Source organism: Trachemys scripta, chromosome 16, assembly GCF_013100865.1.
Source record: "Trachemys scripta elegans isolate TJP31775 chromosome 16, CAS_Tse_1.0, whole genome shotgun sequence".
Lineage (NCBI taxonomy): Eukaryota > Metazoa > Chordata > Testudines > Emydidae > Trachemys > Trachemys scripta.
Window position 1 is genome coordinate 26,784,670 of NC_048313.1, and position 19,403 is coordinate 26,804,072.

Below are 19,403 nucleotides of genomic sequence, written 5' to 3' on the forward strand. Positions count from 1 at the left end.
GTGATTGCTAAGCTCCCAGGGGCCTGATCACCTCAGTCCCATCACCCAGCTCAGCACAGGTGGGTGATACAGGAACGTCTCCCTGGCAGGACTGTACAGAACATCCCCTCTTGTGTTGCAGATATTGACGAGTGTCAGGGCCCGAGCCCGGCAGATTGCGGACTCCACGCAAACTGCACCAATGTGCCTGGGAATTACTCCTGCACCTGCATCGATGGCTACGAGCCCAGCTCTGGGAAAGCCAACTTCACACACGCGAGTGGGGACACCTGCCAGGGTGAGCTCTCCCCTGGCCCCCACCTGCTCAGACATGCACCCCACATACTCATTCCCAGCAAGGAGCCGCACCAGGGCTGTTGCCGGCTTTGGCAGTGGCCTGAGGCCATCGGCGAGGCTGTGATGAGACGTGACCTTTATCTGCTCCTGGAGACCATGGGGCCGGGCTCACCCCTCTGTCCGGCGCTTCGATGGGGAATAAACAAACCCACAGAGGAAACTCCTTGTGCTGCAGTGATGTGCTGGGGAGAGGGGAGGGGACAGTCGCTGGCCCCACACACAGCATCTGGGCTGCTAGTGTCCCCCTGAGCTGGGAAGGGGCCTCGTGTCTGGGCCATGGAAATAGCACAGTGCGCTCTGCCCCTTATGGGCTGTTTTGAGGAGAAAAGACCTACAGCACAGTGCGCCCCAGCCAGGCCCCGATCCTCCCCTATGGGCCCTGGGGAGCAGGGAATAGCCGCAGTGCTGGGCACTCCGGCTCAGCCCCTACGTCAGGGGCTAGGAGCATGATAGGGGAAGGATGCCTATAGCAGCTCCACTCCAGCTGGGATGGCCCCTTTTGCAGGGTGGGGGATTCTCAAGTGGTCGTTCCGGTGCCAGAGCAGCCTAGTGCCGCCTGAGCGTAGCTGAGAATCAGGCCTGTGATTATTAAGCTGCCAGGGGCTCGGTTGCCTGGGGCCTTTCACTAGAGCCGGCTCTAGGCACCAGCGTCCCAAACATGTGCTTGGGGCGGCTCTTTTCAAGGGGCGGCATTCTGGCTTTTTTTTTTTTTTTTTTTTTTTTTTTTTGCTTAGGGTGGCAAAAAACCTGAAGCCAGCCCTGCCTGTCACCCCGCTCGGTGCAGGGGCTGGGGGGATGATACGGGGAACATCTCCCTGGCAGGACTGTACAGAGTGTCCCCTCTTGTGCTGCAGATATTGACGAGTGTCTGGGACTCGCTGGAGTAAACTGCGGACCCCACGCAAACTGCACCAACGTGGCTGGGAGTTACTACTGCACCTGCATCGATGGCTACGAGCCCAGCTCTGGGAAAGCCAAGTTCATGCATGCGAGTGGGGACACCTGCCAGGGTGAGCTCTCCCCTTGCCCCAACCTCACTCTGCTCGGTCCTCCCCCGCACTCATACAGACACCCCTGTACACATTCCAGGCCTGATGCTGCGTCAGGGGATGCAGCAGCAAAGGCACCCAATCTACTCACTGGGGCTGTGATCAGCTGTGACCATCAACTCCTGGGGGCCAGGATCTCCCCTGCCTCAGTGTTTGGATTGGGAATAATCCCCTAGGTTTGCAGGGAGGCGCCGGGGAGATGGGTGGGGCCCTCGCTGTCCCCAGCACACAGAATCCAGGCTGCTAGTGCCCCCGAGCCTGGGAAGGGAACTCGTGTAGAGCCCATATGCAGCACAGTGCGCTCTGCCCCCTATGGGCCCTGGGGAGCAGGGAATAGCCCCAGCGCAGGGCACCCCGGCCTTGCCCCCAATCTGCCCCCTCCCTCAGGGCTGGGAGCAGAGCCTTTTCCAGCCCCACACTGACAGGGAGCCCCCTGGATGGGAGGGTGTTTCCCATGGGGGCCATTATGTCCCCTTAGGCAGCCAGGGCGGCCTGACCGGAGAAGGGGCCGGGACGTTCCAGGCCCTTGTTGGCGACGTTCAGCCGGTAGTTAGAGCTTGTATCAAGTCCTAGCCGGTCGTTCCCATGGAAACCGCCCTTTACACCCCGTTTGGGGGGGGCAGAGCACCAGGCCCGTCGAACTGGGAGAACTCAGGTGCCCATTTATTCAAACGCTTCCCCTGGCAGAGACCTCGCCCAGCCGTTCCTGTGCCCAGCCCCCGGCCGCGTGGGATAACCCCAGCCAGTGTCCTGGGGCAGGTCTAGGCACAAGAAGAACTCAGCGCCGCAGTTATCTCAGCCAGCGTCCCGGGGATTGTCCGGTGTAACAGGTTCTGGCCAGGCCCCTGTTAGCCCAGCTCCAATTAAAGGATATTAATTGGTGCTGGCTGGGTGTGGCTCACCAAAGGGCTTAAGGAAAAACACCGAGCTGGCTGAAGGAGCTGGCTGGAATGGACTCTATATAAACGGTGGTGGGAACTGACACAGGGAATAAAAGGGTCCTGGTGCTTGCATAACAAGTGGTCTCCGACTGATTTTTGGGACGAGCAGCGAAATGCTCCGTTACGTATGGAGATAGCTGGTATCAGGAGCCGTGTGGAGAGAATCCCTAGGGCTTGCCCCCGGGGGAATTGATGGCGATCGCTATTCTCTTTGGAAGCGCACTGATTATTCCAGACCAGAGTGTCCAGATGGGGAACGATTCCACAGGAGCTGTTCCCGTCAATTTCCCCATGCACTTAAGCCCCTAGAGACACCCAATCTCAGAGCTCCCTGCAACTCGGAGCAAGTTTGGAAGCCTCTGGACATCCGTGTGCCCAAGGGAAGGGAGAGCTCTGGCCGCACCACCAAGAACCCAGGGCATGGCGCCCCTTCTCCAGCAGACAGAGCGTCGGAGCTGGGGAAAGCGCTTTGGAGCAGCGGCTGTGCTGTGGCTGGATGTGTGTACGGTACCTGGCACCACAGGGGCCCTTGCTGCGGCGCTACCCGCTATAAAGATCTCAATCGAACCAGGACTTGACGGATAAGGACGCTGGAAGCTCCGTTCCCATCCCGCATGGACTCTTGGAAGCCTTCGGGGGCTGAACTCGATTGTACGTCGTTTCCGGAATAAAGCAAGTTCTGGAAACGCGGAGCCGCCTTGGTGCTTTCAGGAGAACCCGCGAGTGTCGCAGGGTCGAGGGGCGGAGGAGGCAGCACTTGGCAGGAGGCAGCCGGTCAGTTCCTACAGGGTCAGTCTGCCCCGGGAGCAGCTCAGCCTCTGAAGAGGCAAAACCGTGGCCCCGGCCAGGCTGAGACACAAGTCACGCTGGCACTTGCACAGCACAGATGGATCAGAGCTGAAGCCCATCTAGCCTGGTATCCCGGCTCCAACGGGCCAGAGCCAGATGCTGCAGAGGACGGTGGAAGAGCCCTGCAGTGGCAGCCGGGGGATAATCTGCCCTCACTTCCTGGTCTCTAATACTCAGCTGGGCTGAAGCCCCACAGCAGGAGGTTTTCTCTCTCTTCCCAAATGTTTGTGCCCTTTAACTATGATCACTCTGGCTGTTCTCATCGTCCGTAGGAATGTCCAGTCGCTCCTTGAATCTTGCTAAATTCTTGGCCTCAGTGACTCCTGTGGTGGGGAGTTCCACAGTCTAATCGCACATTGCGTGAAACAGCCTTTCCTGGGCTCAGTTTCAAATTTCCCCTCTTCTCACTTCCCTGACTGGCCCTTGCTCTCGTGTTATGAGGTGGGGAGAACAGAAGCTCCCCATCTCCCTTCTCTATCCCCGTCAGTCATTTATAGACTCTTAACATGTCCCCTCTTACGTTCACTCTAAGGTGACAGTCCCAGTCTTTTCAATCTTGTTAGAAGAAAAAGGAGCAGGTTGACTCAGAGGTGGATATGAGTACAGGCTTCTTTATTGCAATACTTGTTCCCCTCAACCCAATTGTCGAGTAAGCGCTTGATTCGTTATGTCTTTTTATTTGTTAGTATGTAAACGCCTACATCCGTTACAACACTCCAAAAGTTGTTATTAAGTAATAGAAACACTCATACTGTGAGTATGCCCATCCCTCTCTATTGTTCACAGCATTACGCAGGAATTTTTACCTTGAAAATACATTTCTTTGCAGCAATCTGTTGCCATAAATTTTCCTCATCAGCAATTCTCAGGGGAGGGAGGAAGGGGCCTCAGGGCTTGTTTATGCAGCTGGGAAAGGAAGGGAGGGGAAGATAACATTTTTTAACCTTCTTTCACACAAAGGGCATTTATTTGACAACTACATTTCTCCTACAGCTGTATCCTTATCAATTCTTACAAGCAACAGGGAAGGGAAAATATGGCAAATTGTCCCCTAATGCAATGTCGGCACATTAGCAGCTTATTGTGATACTTAACCGTAAAATATCCCAACAAATCTCTCTCCGTAGAGGGTTTTTCCAGGCCCCTGATCATTCTCATTGCTTGTCTCTGAACCCCTCTGGTTCTGCACTGTCCTATGTGCAAGGGGGTGCCCAGGGCAGCTCATGGGTTGCAGAGGAGGTCACCCCATTGACTGATATTATTTTCTATCCCCTTCCGCCAAAGCAGCTCCCCATTTGTCCCTTCCAGGGGCAGACGGCTCATTCAGGCATTGCCGTCTGCACTGATATTGCGGCACTGGGCATCGCCAGATCCACTTGATAGCTTTAGCAAGCAGCAGGTGCGTGTCCTGGCAGGGCTGCTTTTCCCTTCCCAGCTGGAGCGGCTCATTCCAGACAATAGCCAACTCGCTCCCGGTTGCTGACCCAGTCACTGAACTCCTGGCTCTAACCAGCCCTGTCTCCCCAAAGCACGGTGTATTTCGGATGCCTGGATTATCCCCCAGCAGCGTCACCCCATTGCCCAACGTACAGCTCCTAGATCAGTCTGACCTAGCGCTTTCTCTCTCTTTGTAGACATTGACGTTACATGTGGGGATACGTCAGTTGGGGATTTGGGAGGAGTCAAAAGGATACTTCTAAGCTCTGCACAGGTACAACAAGAGCTGGAGACAGTCATGGCAAAGGCATGATGTTTCTGGCTTCTCAGCTGAAGGATAGGAAATGGACACCGTGTAGAGTCAAGCACAGGAGTTTATTACGCACAGTGCCAGCGGAGTGTCACTTTGCTTATTAGGCTCAGAGACACTGCAGAACAATTGATTACAATAGATTATATAGGGTGCTCATTGGGTGGAAATAAGCGATGGGGATGGGATTTCCCAAGCCCCTGGATAGGTTCTAGCAGCAAGACAAGATAAGCACAATAAGCCAATGGTCTAAAAGTTTACATAATGGCTCCGCCCATGGTTCAAATTAACATATTACTAACATACAGGTAATTATTCTTAAACTATTTCTATTAAAGTCTATAGGTTAAATCTTAATTTTGGGGTCCAGGGGGATGAGGTCGCCGCTCTCCCAGTTGACCAACAGGTACATTACTGGAGATTTAAAGCAAAAAAGCAGTCGTTACTATTTAAAAATAACAATTGCTTATAGTTTTACCCTTGCATTTTTGTGAACTGGGATTGGCATACATCTATGAGGGGAGGGTGTCATTACTCACGTCAATCATGTTAGGCCTCTCCCTGAATTCTGTTCTGGCACCTGTACCACAGAGTTAACTTGGAGGCCCTTCTCAGTGCTTCGTGTGTCTATAACTTGCGATGAGGACACCCAGTTCCAACTCACCATCTGGAGTTATGCTGACTCCGCTCATTGACTTGAAACACACAAGGTTGTCTGTTTACCCCAGGTTTTCTTAGCCATGTATTGTCCTTTGTTAGCTAGCCCTCATCCGGGCCTATATGAAAAGTTCTTAACAGAAACTGTAGTTAAGATTTTACATTCACATTACATGGATTATGGCCCTTCATCTGCAATGTTCCTACCATGTGGCGTTGCCTTAAAGCCCCACCTCCTGGAGTCACGTGATTCTGCTTTTGGCTAAAATCAAAATTAGGACCTGGCCCTCGTGGTGGAGGAAAAATTGCCAAACTTTATGCTGGGTTGACTGACAGTTCCTAAACCAGAGACAAACATGGATTTAAAAAAAAATCTCTGGATTTTTAAACCAATCTCATGACTTTTTTGCAGCCTGGTGAACGGTTTGGGGCTTTTATTGATTGCTTGGTATTGGCGATGCTGTTAATGCACGGCCACTGAACTGACCCAGGATCTCTGAAAGTAATCCACATGCCTGGATGGGGAAACTAACCAGGTTGCCCTGAGGTCTCGCTCTTTCTCTGCGCCACACCCGGGAAAAGTGTCTGTTCTGACTCCCAGCCTGTCTTACACATTGGATACTGAGCCCAGGGACTGAATGTCGCCATGTCTCTTGACATGCTGCTTAATTCCCCTGAGGCAGGAGCGTAGGGCGTTGGGGATGTCATTAGAAGCTGCAACATCCCCCCAAACCTGCAGCTGCAATCAGAGCCCAAGATGCTCTTTCGTAGCAGAGCTTTGAGGTGGGGGCAGGTCAGGTCTTTGCAAAGCAAACTGGGCTGAGACAGAGCCAAGGGCTCTGTGTTGGATCAACCTTTAATACAGCTTGGGCTCAAAAAGCCCATTAGTTTCTGGAACCCCATTAACTGAACCCTCAGAAGCTGCTAAGGAGTTGGCATCACAAAGGAACCAGCTTGGGTCATCAGGAGGAATCAAACCCAGGACGTGCCTGCTGAAAGCACACATCTCCGCTGCTGGAGCTAAGGGAGTAACTCCATTAGCTAGTCATTGTAGCAGGCTGTTATCTACTTATGGGAACCAGCCACTGGAACAGGACAAACTTGCTCGCTCCTTGTTCCATGGCTCAGCGGCCTTCACTAGAGGCTGGCCCATACCAGCCCCTCACAGGCATGGCATAGGCATGTTCCCTTCCAAGAGGTTTAACAAAGTTGAGTTCCCTGTCAAAGGAACAAGGGATTTTTTCCAGCCCTGGTGCACTCCCGGCCATGAGCCATGGAGACATAAAGCTCTTCTCAGTGAGGGGAAGCAGAGGATACAATCTGGATGGTGAGGCAGGGGAGACACATTCTTGGCCTTCTATGGCAGAAACAAGCGGAAAGAGACAGGTCGAGTGGGTCGGGCGTGAGACTGGGACTCAGGAGAGTTGGGTTCCAGTCCCAGCTCTGTTACTGCTGGGTGTCCTTGGGCAATTCTGTTCCTCAGTTTTCTCTCCCACCTCTTGTCCATTTAGACGAGAAGCTCTTTATGGCAGTATGTGTGCAGCACTTTGGAACACAATCCAAGGGAAGGATACGGGAGCTCTTGTCTCTCCCCGCTGATTGACTTGATGTCCAGGCGAAGGGGATTTTAGCCACAAGGATTTCTGTGAGAAGCAAAAGCATTATGAATAAATATCGGGGAGAGCTTAGCTTTCTTCTGTGGCTCTGTGCCTACTTCCTCAGGAAGGAGCATTACCTATCTGCCTGCTCGTACACTGGCCGACCATTAGACTGTTTGGGTGAATAAATGTCCATGATTTTATTGGGAAAGCTGTTGGCTCTGAAAACTTGTCACTGGTGTTGTACAATTGGTTGCCTGAGTCCCATGGTCTTTCTCTGCTTCCTGATTGGACGGCTGAAATGTTGGGTTAATAAGAGGTGAATGTCGAATTCCAGCACTCGTTCCTGGCTGGGATTTCCAACCCACAGGAATGACTGACCTTGCGCCAGTCCCCCATGCGTCGCCACCAACTCAGTGCTGCTGTATGTGAAATGATCCCAAAGTGAGGGCCAGAGCCCCAGTGGTGTCAATTGCTCAGCATCACTGGCTTCAGTGGGTTTTTGTCCCAGCTCTGCTTCTCCATCTCTCATTGCCCCAGACAGGACGGCAGGCTGTCTCTTTTAAGACTTCTCTTTTAAGTTTTTTTCTGAAGTTTTTTCGTTTAACTATGCCTACTTTTAAATCCGCAAAAGAATGTCCAGGAAGATGGAAGTGTTCTCCTACTGGTGTTTCTATGTTACCATTCCTGATGTATGATTTGTCTCCATTTATTCTTTTATGTAGAGACTGTCCGGTTTGGAGGGGAGGAGGGAGGAGAACAGAGATGCCTTGAGTTGCTTGGCTCGCTCTGCCCCCTCCCCTGTCAAAAATCTCTCCAGTCCTAAAGAAGAGTTCTCCCATCTCCTACAGCAGCCCTGATTGGCTGTAATTCCCCAGGAGGTGGGGAATTCAGGAAGGCAGCCAGTCACAGGAGAACTCTCCCCAGGCTGATCTAGAAATCACAGGAAGGCTGGAGCTTCTCCTGTGTTGCTAGACTGGCTGAGAGATATTCCAGCATCCATTGGGCAGTATCTAAGATAGCAAAGTCCTGAGATGGAGAGTAACCAGGCACAGGGCTCATCTTGGGAAGGAGACTGATGTCCCGCTCCAGTATCTGGTCCATCAAGAGGATAACAGCTTACTATTGCTGCCTGGCAATGGATTATTCCTTTAACATACACCTCACTGTGGTGCTGGAAGTTCCAGGTTCAAAACCCGGCTGACCACATTTCCATTGTGAGAGATTCAAAACAACTTCTCAATGGGGCCTCTGATTTCCCTTCCCAGATGTTAATGAATGTCTCAGATCCCCTGACATCTGCGGCCAAGGAGCCCAGTGCAACAACACCAATGGGAGTTACCAGTGTGCCTGCCCAGCCGGCCAAAACCCTTCCACCGGGAGCTGGGTCCAGAACCAAACCACGTGTAAAGGTGGGTTCTCCGAGCAAGCCGGGGCGTCTGTACCCAGCAGGTCACTTTGCAGAGTAGATGGAAACATAACAAGAAGTCTGGGAGGCAGGCAGGGGGCAACCAGCTTATCCCCCTGCCCTCACACTCACAGTACCCTCTAGTGCTGATGTACATACTTGGGGCTGCCAACATCCCTGTGTCTGTAGGAGGAATGCCTGCAAACTCATCTGGTCACCTTGGGACACACTTAGGTCAGCTGGAGGGTGGCAGAATGGAGTGGAGGGGGGAAAGCAGGGGACAGGAGCAGGAGGGACAGGCAAAGTGAAGTGTAAATGGAGGGGAGAGAGAGACAGAGTGAGATGGGGAGGAAGGGAGGGAGTTTTTTAGCAGCCTCATGTTAAACTCTTGGCAGCGCAGGACTGGCATGTGGACAGAGAGCAGCCATCGGGCCTGGGAAGAGAAGGGGATTTTCCACCAGGCAGGAGTGAAAATCTGATATGAAAGCTCTAACGTCTACTCCTCTCTTCCCATCGCTCCAAGTCCCCAGCATTAACTCCAGCGCTGAGTTTGAGGGAATCAAAGAGATGTGCAGGAATTTCTCTCTGCAGGTACGTTTGAACCCATCATTCATTTGTTGGGGATTTTGCCCTGTGTTTTGTACCAACAATATGGAAATTCCCAGACAAAAACCTTTGCTGTTGGTATTACAGGGACCCCTGTAAACCCCATCCAAGATTAGGGCAATACTGTGTTTGTTCTTTTCAGCGCTGGGACTCGATCCTCCTCATCCTTGTAGGCTGGTCCCAGCTACATGCGATCAGCTGTTCAAGTCCATCTCCCTTCCAGTTTGTCTTGAAGCAGTTCCTTAGAAACTCCAAAACTCATCAAATCCTTTTGTAGGCCTGTCACCCATCTAGTCTGGAGTCTCCCAAAATCCTCTTATCTTCTGCATCTACGTTTAGCACCTTGTTTCCTGTTTGTTCTTCTGACCTTCTTCTCACAGCCCACACCATCTGAGCCTGGTTCCCTCAGCTCCTCTATCATTGGTCCTACTTTCACTCTTGCCCTAATTCCCTCATTTCAAACATGATCCATCCTTGTAACTCCAAGCATCCATCTTAACATTTTCACTTCCTCTGTCTTCAAGAATAGCTCCTGGCTCTTCCTCAGTCCCCGGCTTTCAGAGCCATACAAAAGTGGAGGCCTGATCAATGTCCTCTAGATCTTACTTTTCTGTTTGATAGGCATTCTCCTATTGCAGAGCACACCCTCATTTCTGTCCCTTTACTCCATGCTTTTCCCAGTCGGCTTCTAATTTTGTTGCTGAGTTCATCATTTTCCTGTACTATCATAGAATCATAGGACTGGAAGGACGTTGAGAGGCCATCTAGTCCAGTTCTCTTGTACTCATGGCAGGATTAAGTATTATCTAGACCATCCCTGACAGGTGTTTGTCTGCCCTTGCTGCAATTTAAGCCCATTGTTTCTTGTCCTATTGTCAGAGTTAAGGAGAACAATTTTTCTCCTTCCTCCTTGAAACAACTTTTTATCTACTTGAAAACTGTTATCATGTCCCTTCTCAGTCTTCTCTTTTCCAGACTAAACAAACCCAATTTTTCGATCTTCCTTCCTAGCTCATATTTTCTAGACTGTTAATGATTTATGTCGCTCTTCTCTGGACTCACTCCAATTTGTCCACATCCTTCCTGAAATGAGGTGCCAGTTGAGGCCTAATCAGAGTGGAGTAGAGCGGAAGAATTACTTTTCGTGTCTTGCTTATAACACTCCTGCTAATACATCCCAGAATTAGGTTCGCTTTTTTTGCAACAGCATTACACTGTTGACTCATATTTAGCTTGTGGTCCACTGTGACCCATAGATCGCTTTCCACAGTACTCCTTCCTAGGCAGTCATTTCCCATTTTATATGTGTGCAAGTGATTGTTCCTTCCTAAATGGAGTACTTTGCATTTGTCCTTGTTGAATTTCATCCTATTTACTTCAGACCATTTCTCCAGTTTGTCCAGATCATTTTGAATTTTAATGCTATCCTCCAAAGCACTTGCAACCCCTCCCAGCTTGGTATCATCTGCTCACTTTATAAATGTACTCTGTATGCCATTATCTAAATCATTGATGAAGATATTGAACCAAACCAGACCCAGAACTGATCACTGCGGGACCCCACTCGATATGCCCTTCCAGTTTGACTGTCAACCACTGATAACTACTCTCTGGGAATGGTTTTCCAACTAGTTATGCACCCACCTTAGAGTGGCTGCATATAGGTTGTATTTCCTTAGTGTGTTTATGATGTCACGTGAGAAAATATCAAAAGCCTCACTAAAATCAAGATATACCACGTCTACCACTTTCCCCCTATCCACAAGGCTTGTTACCCTGCCAAAGAAAGCTATCAGGTTGATTTGGTAGGATTTGTTCTTGACAAATCCATGCTGACTGTTACTTATCACCTTATAATCTTCTAGGTGTTTGCAAATTGTTATCAAACTTCTAAAACTTTTGTAGTTTTCCTAGTGGCTGGTCCCCAGACTTACACGCCTATTGCCTTCCTGCAGGAGAGCATTGCATCTACAGACCATATACTCTGATTTCTTCTGCTGATTTTCATGCCATTACTTTCCAATATGCACCTCCATGTCTCTCTGCATCTTCTTTCACTTCCTCCTTCCTCTCCCCCACGAGCACTACGTCATCTGCAAAAGGCATGTGCCAGGGGGCCACTCTCTGGCTGTTTTCTGTCAATGCCTCCAGCACCGACGTGAACAAAAAGGGGCTTAGTCCCAAGCCTCAATGTATTCCAGCTGTTACTAGAAACTGTTCCCTTTTTCCACATGAACCTCACGCTGTGGCAACAGCACCATCGTACATGTCCTGGACACGTCTGGTAGAAAAGTTTTATTCACTCAATGAGGGGTGTCAGGATCAGGCCCCTGCATAAGTCAAACACCAATGTCGGTCGCCCGTCAGCGCCTATAGAACTCACCCTCTGCCCTGGGTCTCTCTGCAGGGAAAGCGGAGCGGCGAAAGCAGCAGTTGTTGCTCTTTCTTTAATTCGACCTTAGACATTTTGATGTCCGTGTTTGGAGACGAGGGTACGGAGTTATCACTGGAGGTGAGAGGCTTCGTCCCTTGAATGTGCCCTGCAGACTAGTGCCCCTGTGTGTGCCCCAGAGCCCTGTGTGCTGCTCTGCCGGGTTAGGAGTCTCACTGGGTTGCGGGAGAGGGAGACATGTAGATGCTCTTCAGAAAAGATCTGTGCCCTCCATTGCTGTGGGGAGGGGGGTGCTCCCTCTAGTGGTGTTTGTAGTGGAGTCCTAAACCCCCGGACTCCTCGCTCCCAGGGCTTTTCCTTTCCTGTCACCAGGATGCAACTCGCTCTTTCAACTCCATCCTGAACAGCACCTCCCTCTGGGATGGCGGAGACAAGGGGGACGTGGGGTCGTGCGTGACGGTCCTGCTGCAGAGTGTGGAACTGGCCGCACTGGCCACTGCGCTCCGGTCTCCGGAGATAACAACACAGAATGTGACAACAGAGTCTATAGGTGAGGGGGGACGTGTGGCTCTCACTGCCACCTGCTGGCTGTCGTGAGATATGGGGTTATATACTGTGCCCCAAAATCACGGGAAGTTAGAGCCTATATACCATTGTGGATGTGAGCCTGTGTTCAGTACAGACACAGAACAGCACTGCCCCTGCACCAGGAAATATAACCCAGCCCCGCCAGTGCCCCCAGAGCAAAAGCAATGCCCGAGAAGGCATTAAAGGTAATATTTGGCATTCAACCACTAGGGGCTGCCACGCTGAGCCAGGCGCCTCCCCCCACCCCCACTACTGCCCCTGCTGGGGACGCAGCATCCCAATGGAGACACAACCAGAATGGGGGGAGGGGATACGGGGGGTGATCAGTGGAACTGGGGGGGGGGTCTCCAAACGTCCCCCTCCCACAGGGCAGAAGATCCCTGAAGCCCCCCGGCTCCAAGTGGAGTGGGAGGGGGGTGGATCTGGCCAAGAATGGACAGATTCCCAGGGAAGTGGTTTCACAGTGAGGGGCTCTGTCATTCCTCACCCCCACCCCCTGCAGCTGTCGAGACGCGGCTTGTCACAGGGGCCTGCAGCCAGCACAGTGAGGTCTTCACGCTGAGAGCTTATGAGGAGATGATGGACGTGCACTGTGATACAGTCACTGGGGCAGCCACACAAGGTACTCTCCTGGGGATGGAGACACCCAGGGACCAAACCATGGCACAGAGCAGTTCCCGGGCACTGAATCACAGTCTGGGTTCCCCCGTTCCTACCTACATCCCCATGGATCCCCAGGCCGGGCCCTGGCCTCTGTCTCTAGCCCTGGAGGGCTCCTTGCTGGCTGAGCCTGTGGTTCTCAGGCATTGGGCGATTGACCTGACAGCTTCGTTCCTGCCTGTCCTACAGCTTGACCCTGAATATTGAGGAGTTGGGGGTGCAGAGGGGAGATGGCTCATGAGAGGGTCTCTGGTATGAAGTGGGCCCAGAGAATGGAAAGGGCAGGGACGGCCTAGTCTAGCCAGACCCCCAAATGGAGATGTGGGGACCAGGGTAACGTGTACCCTCAGCTGCCATATTCAGGGCCCCAAATCCTCCAGCACCAGGGGAAGCTCATTCCTGGCCCGCCCCTCTCCTGGTCTCGCTGAGAAAAACTGAACTTTCATCTCTGCATCCTGCAGCTCGACGTTTCCAGCTGGATGCGTTCCTGGGGGTTCCGGGGGAGGAGGTATCATGGTCCATTGGCTAAACCTTAAGAGTTGTGGCCAGGATCCTGGGTTCCATTCCCAGATCTGCCACACACTCACTGTGACCCCTGGGCACCCGGCCGGCTCCTTCTTTGCCATAGCGTCCCCAGCTCCCTAACGAGGGATCATCTCCTCTCCCAGCAGGTTTGGGGGCTGCTGCTTTTATTTCCTACTCCACCCTGGACTCCATCATCAGTGCGAGACGTCTCAGTGAGGGAAATCTACCAGCTTGTGGGAAGCTGGAGAAGAGTCATCTCAACTCCAGGGTGGTGAGTGGGGCCCTCGGAGACGGGAGACCCATTAACCTCTCCAGACCCGCAAACTTCACCCTGCGCCACAGACAGGTGCGTGAAGGAAGAGCCTCTCGCTTTGCTCCATATCTGGGGCTCCAGAGGGGCATATAGAAGGCACCATCTCCTGCCGGGCATTTGGACCGTGCTGCCTTTCTGGCTATCAATTGTCCTGACAAGAGGAGGCCTCCTTATTCCTGATGCGTTGGGGCTGTTTCACTGGAGGTTACCGGGGGTCACATCACGACACATGGCCAGGCAAAGTGCTCTAAGCTAACAGCTCCGCTTAGCTCACCCCTGAGCCAGAATAATTGGAAAGCCACTTTCTGTAGATAGTGGGGTTCAGGGAATCAGCATGAAACACTTTGATACAGTAATGAAGTGGTTAGGGTGCATATGTGTATGTGTGCACAGAGCACTGCCCTCTGTTGGATACAGTCAGAACTGCTCAGCCATGTGCCACGTTCCTTATAGTGCTAACGGCTAGCAAGGGTTTATTTCCCTTTTGCTCCAATAGCAGGGCCTGTGCTTTTGGAGCAGTGGGTTCTCCGTTCTCTCTCTACTGTCACCGGGATGGCCCCAGTGGGCACTGGGGGCTGCGAGGGGAGAGCCGTGGAGCTGTAGGTGATCCCAGGTTTGCTATAGACTTGTGATAACAGAAACGATGTTCTGTGGTCCTGTGAGATGATTCTGTTGTGTTTCTAGGCCAAAAAAGAGGAGGAAGAGGCTCTCTGTGTCTACTGGAAAGTAGTGGCTGAGAACGGCAGCTGGTCTCCAGACGGCTGCACCGCCGTGCACACGAACAGCACTCACACCACCTGCAGCTGTGACCTTCTCTCCAGTGTGGCCGTCCTAATGGCTCCCACCACAGTGACGGTATCTCACCGTGAGACTCGGATCACAGGGCTGGAGCTTGAGCTCTGTTTTCAGCTGTGGGCAAAGCTCTCCCTGGAGCGACTTGGGGCTTTGCTGGGGAAAAGGCTCAGTTGGAACCGAGGGGGCTGGGCTGGGGTCACTGGTGATTGTCCCTTTGCTGTGTTACAGGAGAGTTACCCACTGACCATCGTCACCTACGTGGGACTGACCTTCTCCTTGCTCTGCCTTTTCCTCGCCATCCTTACCTTCCTCCTGTGCCGCTCCATCCGCAACGTCAGCACCTCCCTCCACCTGCAGCTCTGCCTCTGCCTTTTCATGGCCGACCCGCTCTTCCTCACAGCGGAGACCCGGATCTGCAGTGAGGTATGGCCTGATTCTCCCCTGCTCTGTTCCTCCACTCGCAGCAGGGCTGGGGTGTATGGCTTTGAACCCCTTTGTGATCCCTGCATTCTGGGCTGTGCATGAATCTGTGGGGATTACTGGAGGGATATTTCCACCCCCTGTTTGCCCCCTTCACACTGGGCACAGTTGCCTGAGTGTCGCCAACCCCTGGAGTTCAGACAGTTCTATCCCTATGTCACAGTCTCCCTGTGCCTCGATTCTTCTCCTACGAGACTTGCCCGTGGTCACCCAGGGACTCTGTGGCAGGACTGGGAACAGAACCTGGATCCCTTGAGCCCTGCTCCCCTGCTCTAACCACTAATCTCTGCTCCCTTCCTGCATCAGCAATGTGCACCCACAGGACCCTCCATAGACTGAGGAACCTACCGTCTCAGGGTCGTGGAGATCTATAACTGCAGACCTGTCCTAGCAAGAATCCCGGTGTGACCCCTGCGCAACAAGTCTCCCCCATACTCAACATTTCCCTTCCCCGCTGCAGTGTCCCTGGGCTCTCTGTCTCCCCCAGGTGGCGTGTGCTGTCATTGCTGCGCTCCAACACTACCTCTTCCTCGCCTGCTTCACCTGGATGTTCCTGGAGGGGCTGCACCTCTTCCTCACCGTCAGGAACCTGAAGGTCGTGAATTACACCAGCGCCAGCCGGTTCAAGAAGAGATTCATGTACCCGTTCGGCTACGGCTTCCCAGCCCTGGTGGTGGCTATTTCTGCAGCGGTGAAATCTGAAGGCTACGGAACTTCCAAACAGTACGTGCAGCGCCCATCCCGAAGGGGAGCTGGGATGTGGCTTCCATGCGCTTGTCCACCTCACCCCAGGTCTGACTGAACCTAAATTTCCCTGCTCACCCTGCCTGGGAGCTGAATGTCCCCCTGGGACCCTTCCCATCCCCAGGGACACTAAGCTGCCCCGAGCGCTGTAGTTGAGTTTCCCACCTGTCCGACATCTGCACTCCTCACCCCACTGATGATGTGGAAGAACAAGCCAGAAAGATCCCAGCTTGACTCCCAGCTCCCAGGCTGGGTTTGTGGGGCTGGTGGGTAGGAAACAAATGCACCTTCTTCCTGTGTGCAGATCCCTGAGGATCCCCTCTCTAAAGTGAGCGACTCACTAAAACAGGGCGTGGCGTGTTCTAGACACCCCAGGCCAGATCCTCAGCTGGTGTAAATCAGGGCAGCTCCACTTCCTTCCGTGCAGCGAGGCCAATGTCCATCCGCTGCATGTCTGGCCCTCCAGCAACACTGCGCCCATCCACCAGAACGGGTCATTTGAGGAGGTGGAAGAGGAAGTGGTGGCTGGAAGCAGGAGATGCTGAGGTACATGGCGAGGGCTGTTCACCTGCTGCCCGCAAGAGAGTCGGCCATGTCACAGGCAGGCTGAGATCCATCTCGCTTTTGAGAGCCAGCTGCCCCGTGACACCCCCTCTCTGCCCCGGGGCTAAAAAGGGCAGTAATCCCATTAACGTCACCTTCTTCTTCCTCCCTCCCTCTAGCTGCTGGCTCAGCCTGGAGAGAGGCTTTCGTTGGAGCTTCCTGGGTCCAGTCTGTGCCATAATCCTGGTGGGTACCTCCCAGAACCACAGGGCCCCATTCTCCTCTCACCTCTGCCACCCCATTGATTCAGTGAAGCAGGGAGGAGAACGTGGCCCATAAAACACAAGGAAAGACCCAGTTATGTCCCACCTGGCTCATCTGCTGTGGTCAGTCCTGGGATGAGTCCCTGTGCTGTATCCCCCGGCCTACAGCCTTTACTCGGGCACAGCTCCCATGGACGTCAGTAGGAGTTTTGCCAAGTGAAGACAGCAAGAGTTTGATCCAGTCTAGTTACTGACCCAAGGAACGAGGACGGGAGAGGGCTACACTCTGAAGTGGCTTTTATAGGGGTGGAAACAAGTGTCCCTACATATTCCTCCCTCCCCCCTGGGGAATTTGGTGGGACAGGGAATTTGTTACAGCCTGAAAGTGGCAGGAAGTATTCTAGAGGCAGGCTCTGGAATAGCTGAGCCAGATCCTGCTCCCAGTTACACCAGTGTAAACCCAAAATAACTACTAACTCCACTGGAGAGGCTCCATATTTAACTGTGAGCAGCATCTGGGCTCTGTGATCCCATTGATCCATCTCAGCCCTGGCTGTGCTGTCAACTCCATGCCTGGGGAGGGACCGAGAGCTGCCAGGGGATATTACAGGAGAGGGGATGATTCCCACCGGAAATGAGCAGTCCCCGGTTCTGCAGTGTTCGGCTCGGTCCCCTGGGATCGTTCTCGGCCTCAGCTGGAGTCACCGGCCCTGGATGGGATGTTTTACAGGAAATATTTCCCACTCTTCCCACAGATAAATATAACATTCTTTGCCCTGACCCTGTGGATCCTGAGAAACAGACTCTCCTCCCTCAATGCAGATGTGTCCACCCTCAAATACCACAGGTGAGAAGTTAATGAAAAAATCCGGGAGGGTCAGATGCCTTGGTTTGGAAGGTACTTGGCACCGGGAGGTTGAGAGGTATTTGCAGGAGGGGAACAGTATATCTAGGATCCATGGGGATGAATTCCCAGTGTGTTTGCATTGACAGTAACCCTGTCCCACATAGGAAAGCCAGGGACGGTAGCTCCACCCCACTCTGCCCAGATCCTCCTGACCCAATTGCTCTCCATAGGGTTATTGTAACGGGATCTCTCCATCTGCCTTTATCCAGGTTACTGACCTTTAAAGCCATCGCCCAGCTCTTCCTTCTGGGGTGCACATGGAGCCTTGGTCTCCTCCAAGTCGGCCCAGCAGCCACGGTCATGGCGTATTTATTCACCATCGTCAACAGCCTGCAGGGAGCCTTCATCTTCCTGGTGCACTGTCTCCTCAATCGCCAGGTAATGCCTGTGCCTGTCAGCGCCCACCCAGCACCTTCACCGGCCTCGCGGTCGCCAAGTCTGATCTTCTCAAAGTTAGTTACATAGTGCAGTGACCATGTCCCTCACTCTCCAGGTGAGAGAGGAGTACAGGAGATGGATCAAGAGATTCCGAATGTTCAGCACAAACTCTCAGACATACGATCTATCCATGTCTGCTATCCCCACCACCAGCACCAACACGGTAAGAGGTCCTCTGCTCTGTTCCTGTATCAGCCTGTGAAACAGTCATCTCTAGCTGGGTCTCATCACTGCTGTAAAGGTGCTTTGCCCCTCCAAATGACGCAGGATTGGTTATGAGCCAGCTGGGAACATCACTGCAAGTGTTAGTGAGAGTCGGTCACTATCCAGGAGTATCCTAGATGTCTTAGGCACCAGAACAGAATGCCCTGTCCTGGCACCTCCGCGTTCCCTTCCCTTGGCTCTCCTGGGAGCTCCAGGGGTCACTCACTGTGGACTAGGCAGGCATTGGCTCTTGCAGTGTAATGATCTGAATAGATCAGATTGTCCCCTGGGATTGAATCCTTGTCAGTGCAGACGGATCATCCCCAATGAGCAGTCAGCACCCTGAAGAATTTCCCTTGGCTCCATTATCCCTATGGGTCAGGCTCCAGGGGCTGTGTGTGTCGCCTCCCAGAGACAACCCACCATTACACTCTCAGTGGCTTTGGAATCTATTGTTATTTTTCTGCTTTTCTTGCCAGCTTGCCTTCTGCCAGGGGGAGTTGGCTAAGACATTTTTAGTAAAAATCACGGAGAGATCACGTTCAATAAACAAAAATTCACTGAAGCCTGAGACCTGTCCTGGGTTTGACTAAAAATATGCTGACAAAATTAGGAGGCGGGTTCAGCTCAGCACCCACTGCTGAAGGCGCTCCGCAGTACCCCACCACTGCTGCAGTGAGTGGGAGCTTTGAGGTCCTGCGCTCATGGTGGCTGAACAGCTGTGGGGGGTCCTACCACCTGTGGCAGCAGGGAGCTCTGGGGAGTTCCCCACCACCTGCATCAAGTGGGAGCTCTAGGGTCCCCCATTGCCCAAGGGGGATGGTCTGCTATGTGGTCACCTCACACACCGCAGCAGCTGAGAGCTCCAGGAGGTTCCTCCCTCTGCCCACCATGGCTGCGCAATTGCAGTGTCCCCCCGTCCAGGGCGGAGATTGGGAGCTGAGGGGAAGGCCAGATGGGAGCTCCAGCCCCAGGGCAGAAAATGTCATGGGCCACTTGGACCGGTCTGGGAAGGGCACAGCCAGGGGGGAGCTTTACATCGATATCCTGGAGGAGGAAGGGGGCGGAGACAGTGGGATCGGTGGGAAGGGGGTCACCTCTCCGCTGTGGGAGAGCCAGAGGCCGGATTCGGGGCGCGGCAGATTCAGGGGGTGGCATGGAGGGCTCAGCCCCTCTGAGCCCCCAGCCAGTGGCAGAGGAAGAAGGTGAATGTGGTAGGTGTGGGGATGTCGGGAGGAGAATGGGGGGACAGGTGGAGTGGAGGATGGGGGTGAGCGAGCAGGAACTGGCACACGCCCTATTGGCCCAGATCACCATGCTGGAGAAGCAGTTGCAGAAGGCCCATGGGAGCTGCAGTTCG

General features: G+C 53.0%; 1 protein-coding gene across 5 annotated transcripts in view; it reads left to right on the forward strand.

The window, feature by feature from the left end:
- The window catches only part of LOC117888492 (adhesion G protein-coupled receptor E3-like), a 40,544-nt gene that overhangs the window by 20,243 nt on the left and 898 nt on the right, over window positions 1-19,403 (forward strand). Inside the window, exons 1-14 of one of the 5 annotated variants that reach the window (XM_034791946.1) lie at window positions 1,220-1,346; window positions 8,446-8,589; window positions 9,109-9,176; window positions 11,599-11,703; window positions 11,956-12,133; window positions 12,674-12,793; window positions 13,503-13,702; window positions 14,354-14,524; window positions 14,693-14,887; window positions 15,432-15,667; window positions 16,411-16,477; window positions 17,250-17,341; window positions 17,611-17,779; window positions 17,895-18,002. In XM_034791946.1, the coding sequence (XP_034647837.1) occupies window positions 1,319-1,346; window positions 8,446-8,589; window positions 9,109-9,176; window positions 11,599-11,703; window positions 11,956-12,133; window positions 12,674-12,793; window positions 13,503-13,702; window positions 14,354-14,524; window positions 14,693-14,887; window positions 15,432-15,667; window positions 16,411-16,477; window positions 17,250-17,341; window positions 17,611-17,779; window positions 17,895-18,002 (1,881 nt within the window). In that variant the 5' untranslated portion in view covers window positions 1,220-1,318. Of the gene's footprint in view, window positions 1-194; window positions 278-1,219; window positions 1,347-8,445; window positions 8,590-8,980; window positions 9,177-11,598; window positions 11,704-11,955; window positions 12,134-12,673; window positions 12,794-13,499; window positions 13,703-14,353; window positions 14,888-15,431; window positions 15,668-16,410; window positions 16,478-17,249; window positions 17,342-17,610; window positions 17,780-17,894; window positions 18,003-19,403 lie in introns of those variants that run through there. The other 4 variants (XM_034791948.1, XM_034791943.1, XM_034791944.1 and 1 more) reach the window with 4 other exon arrangements.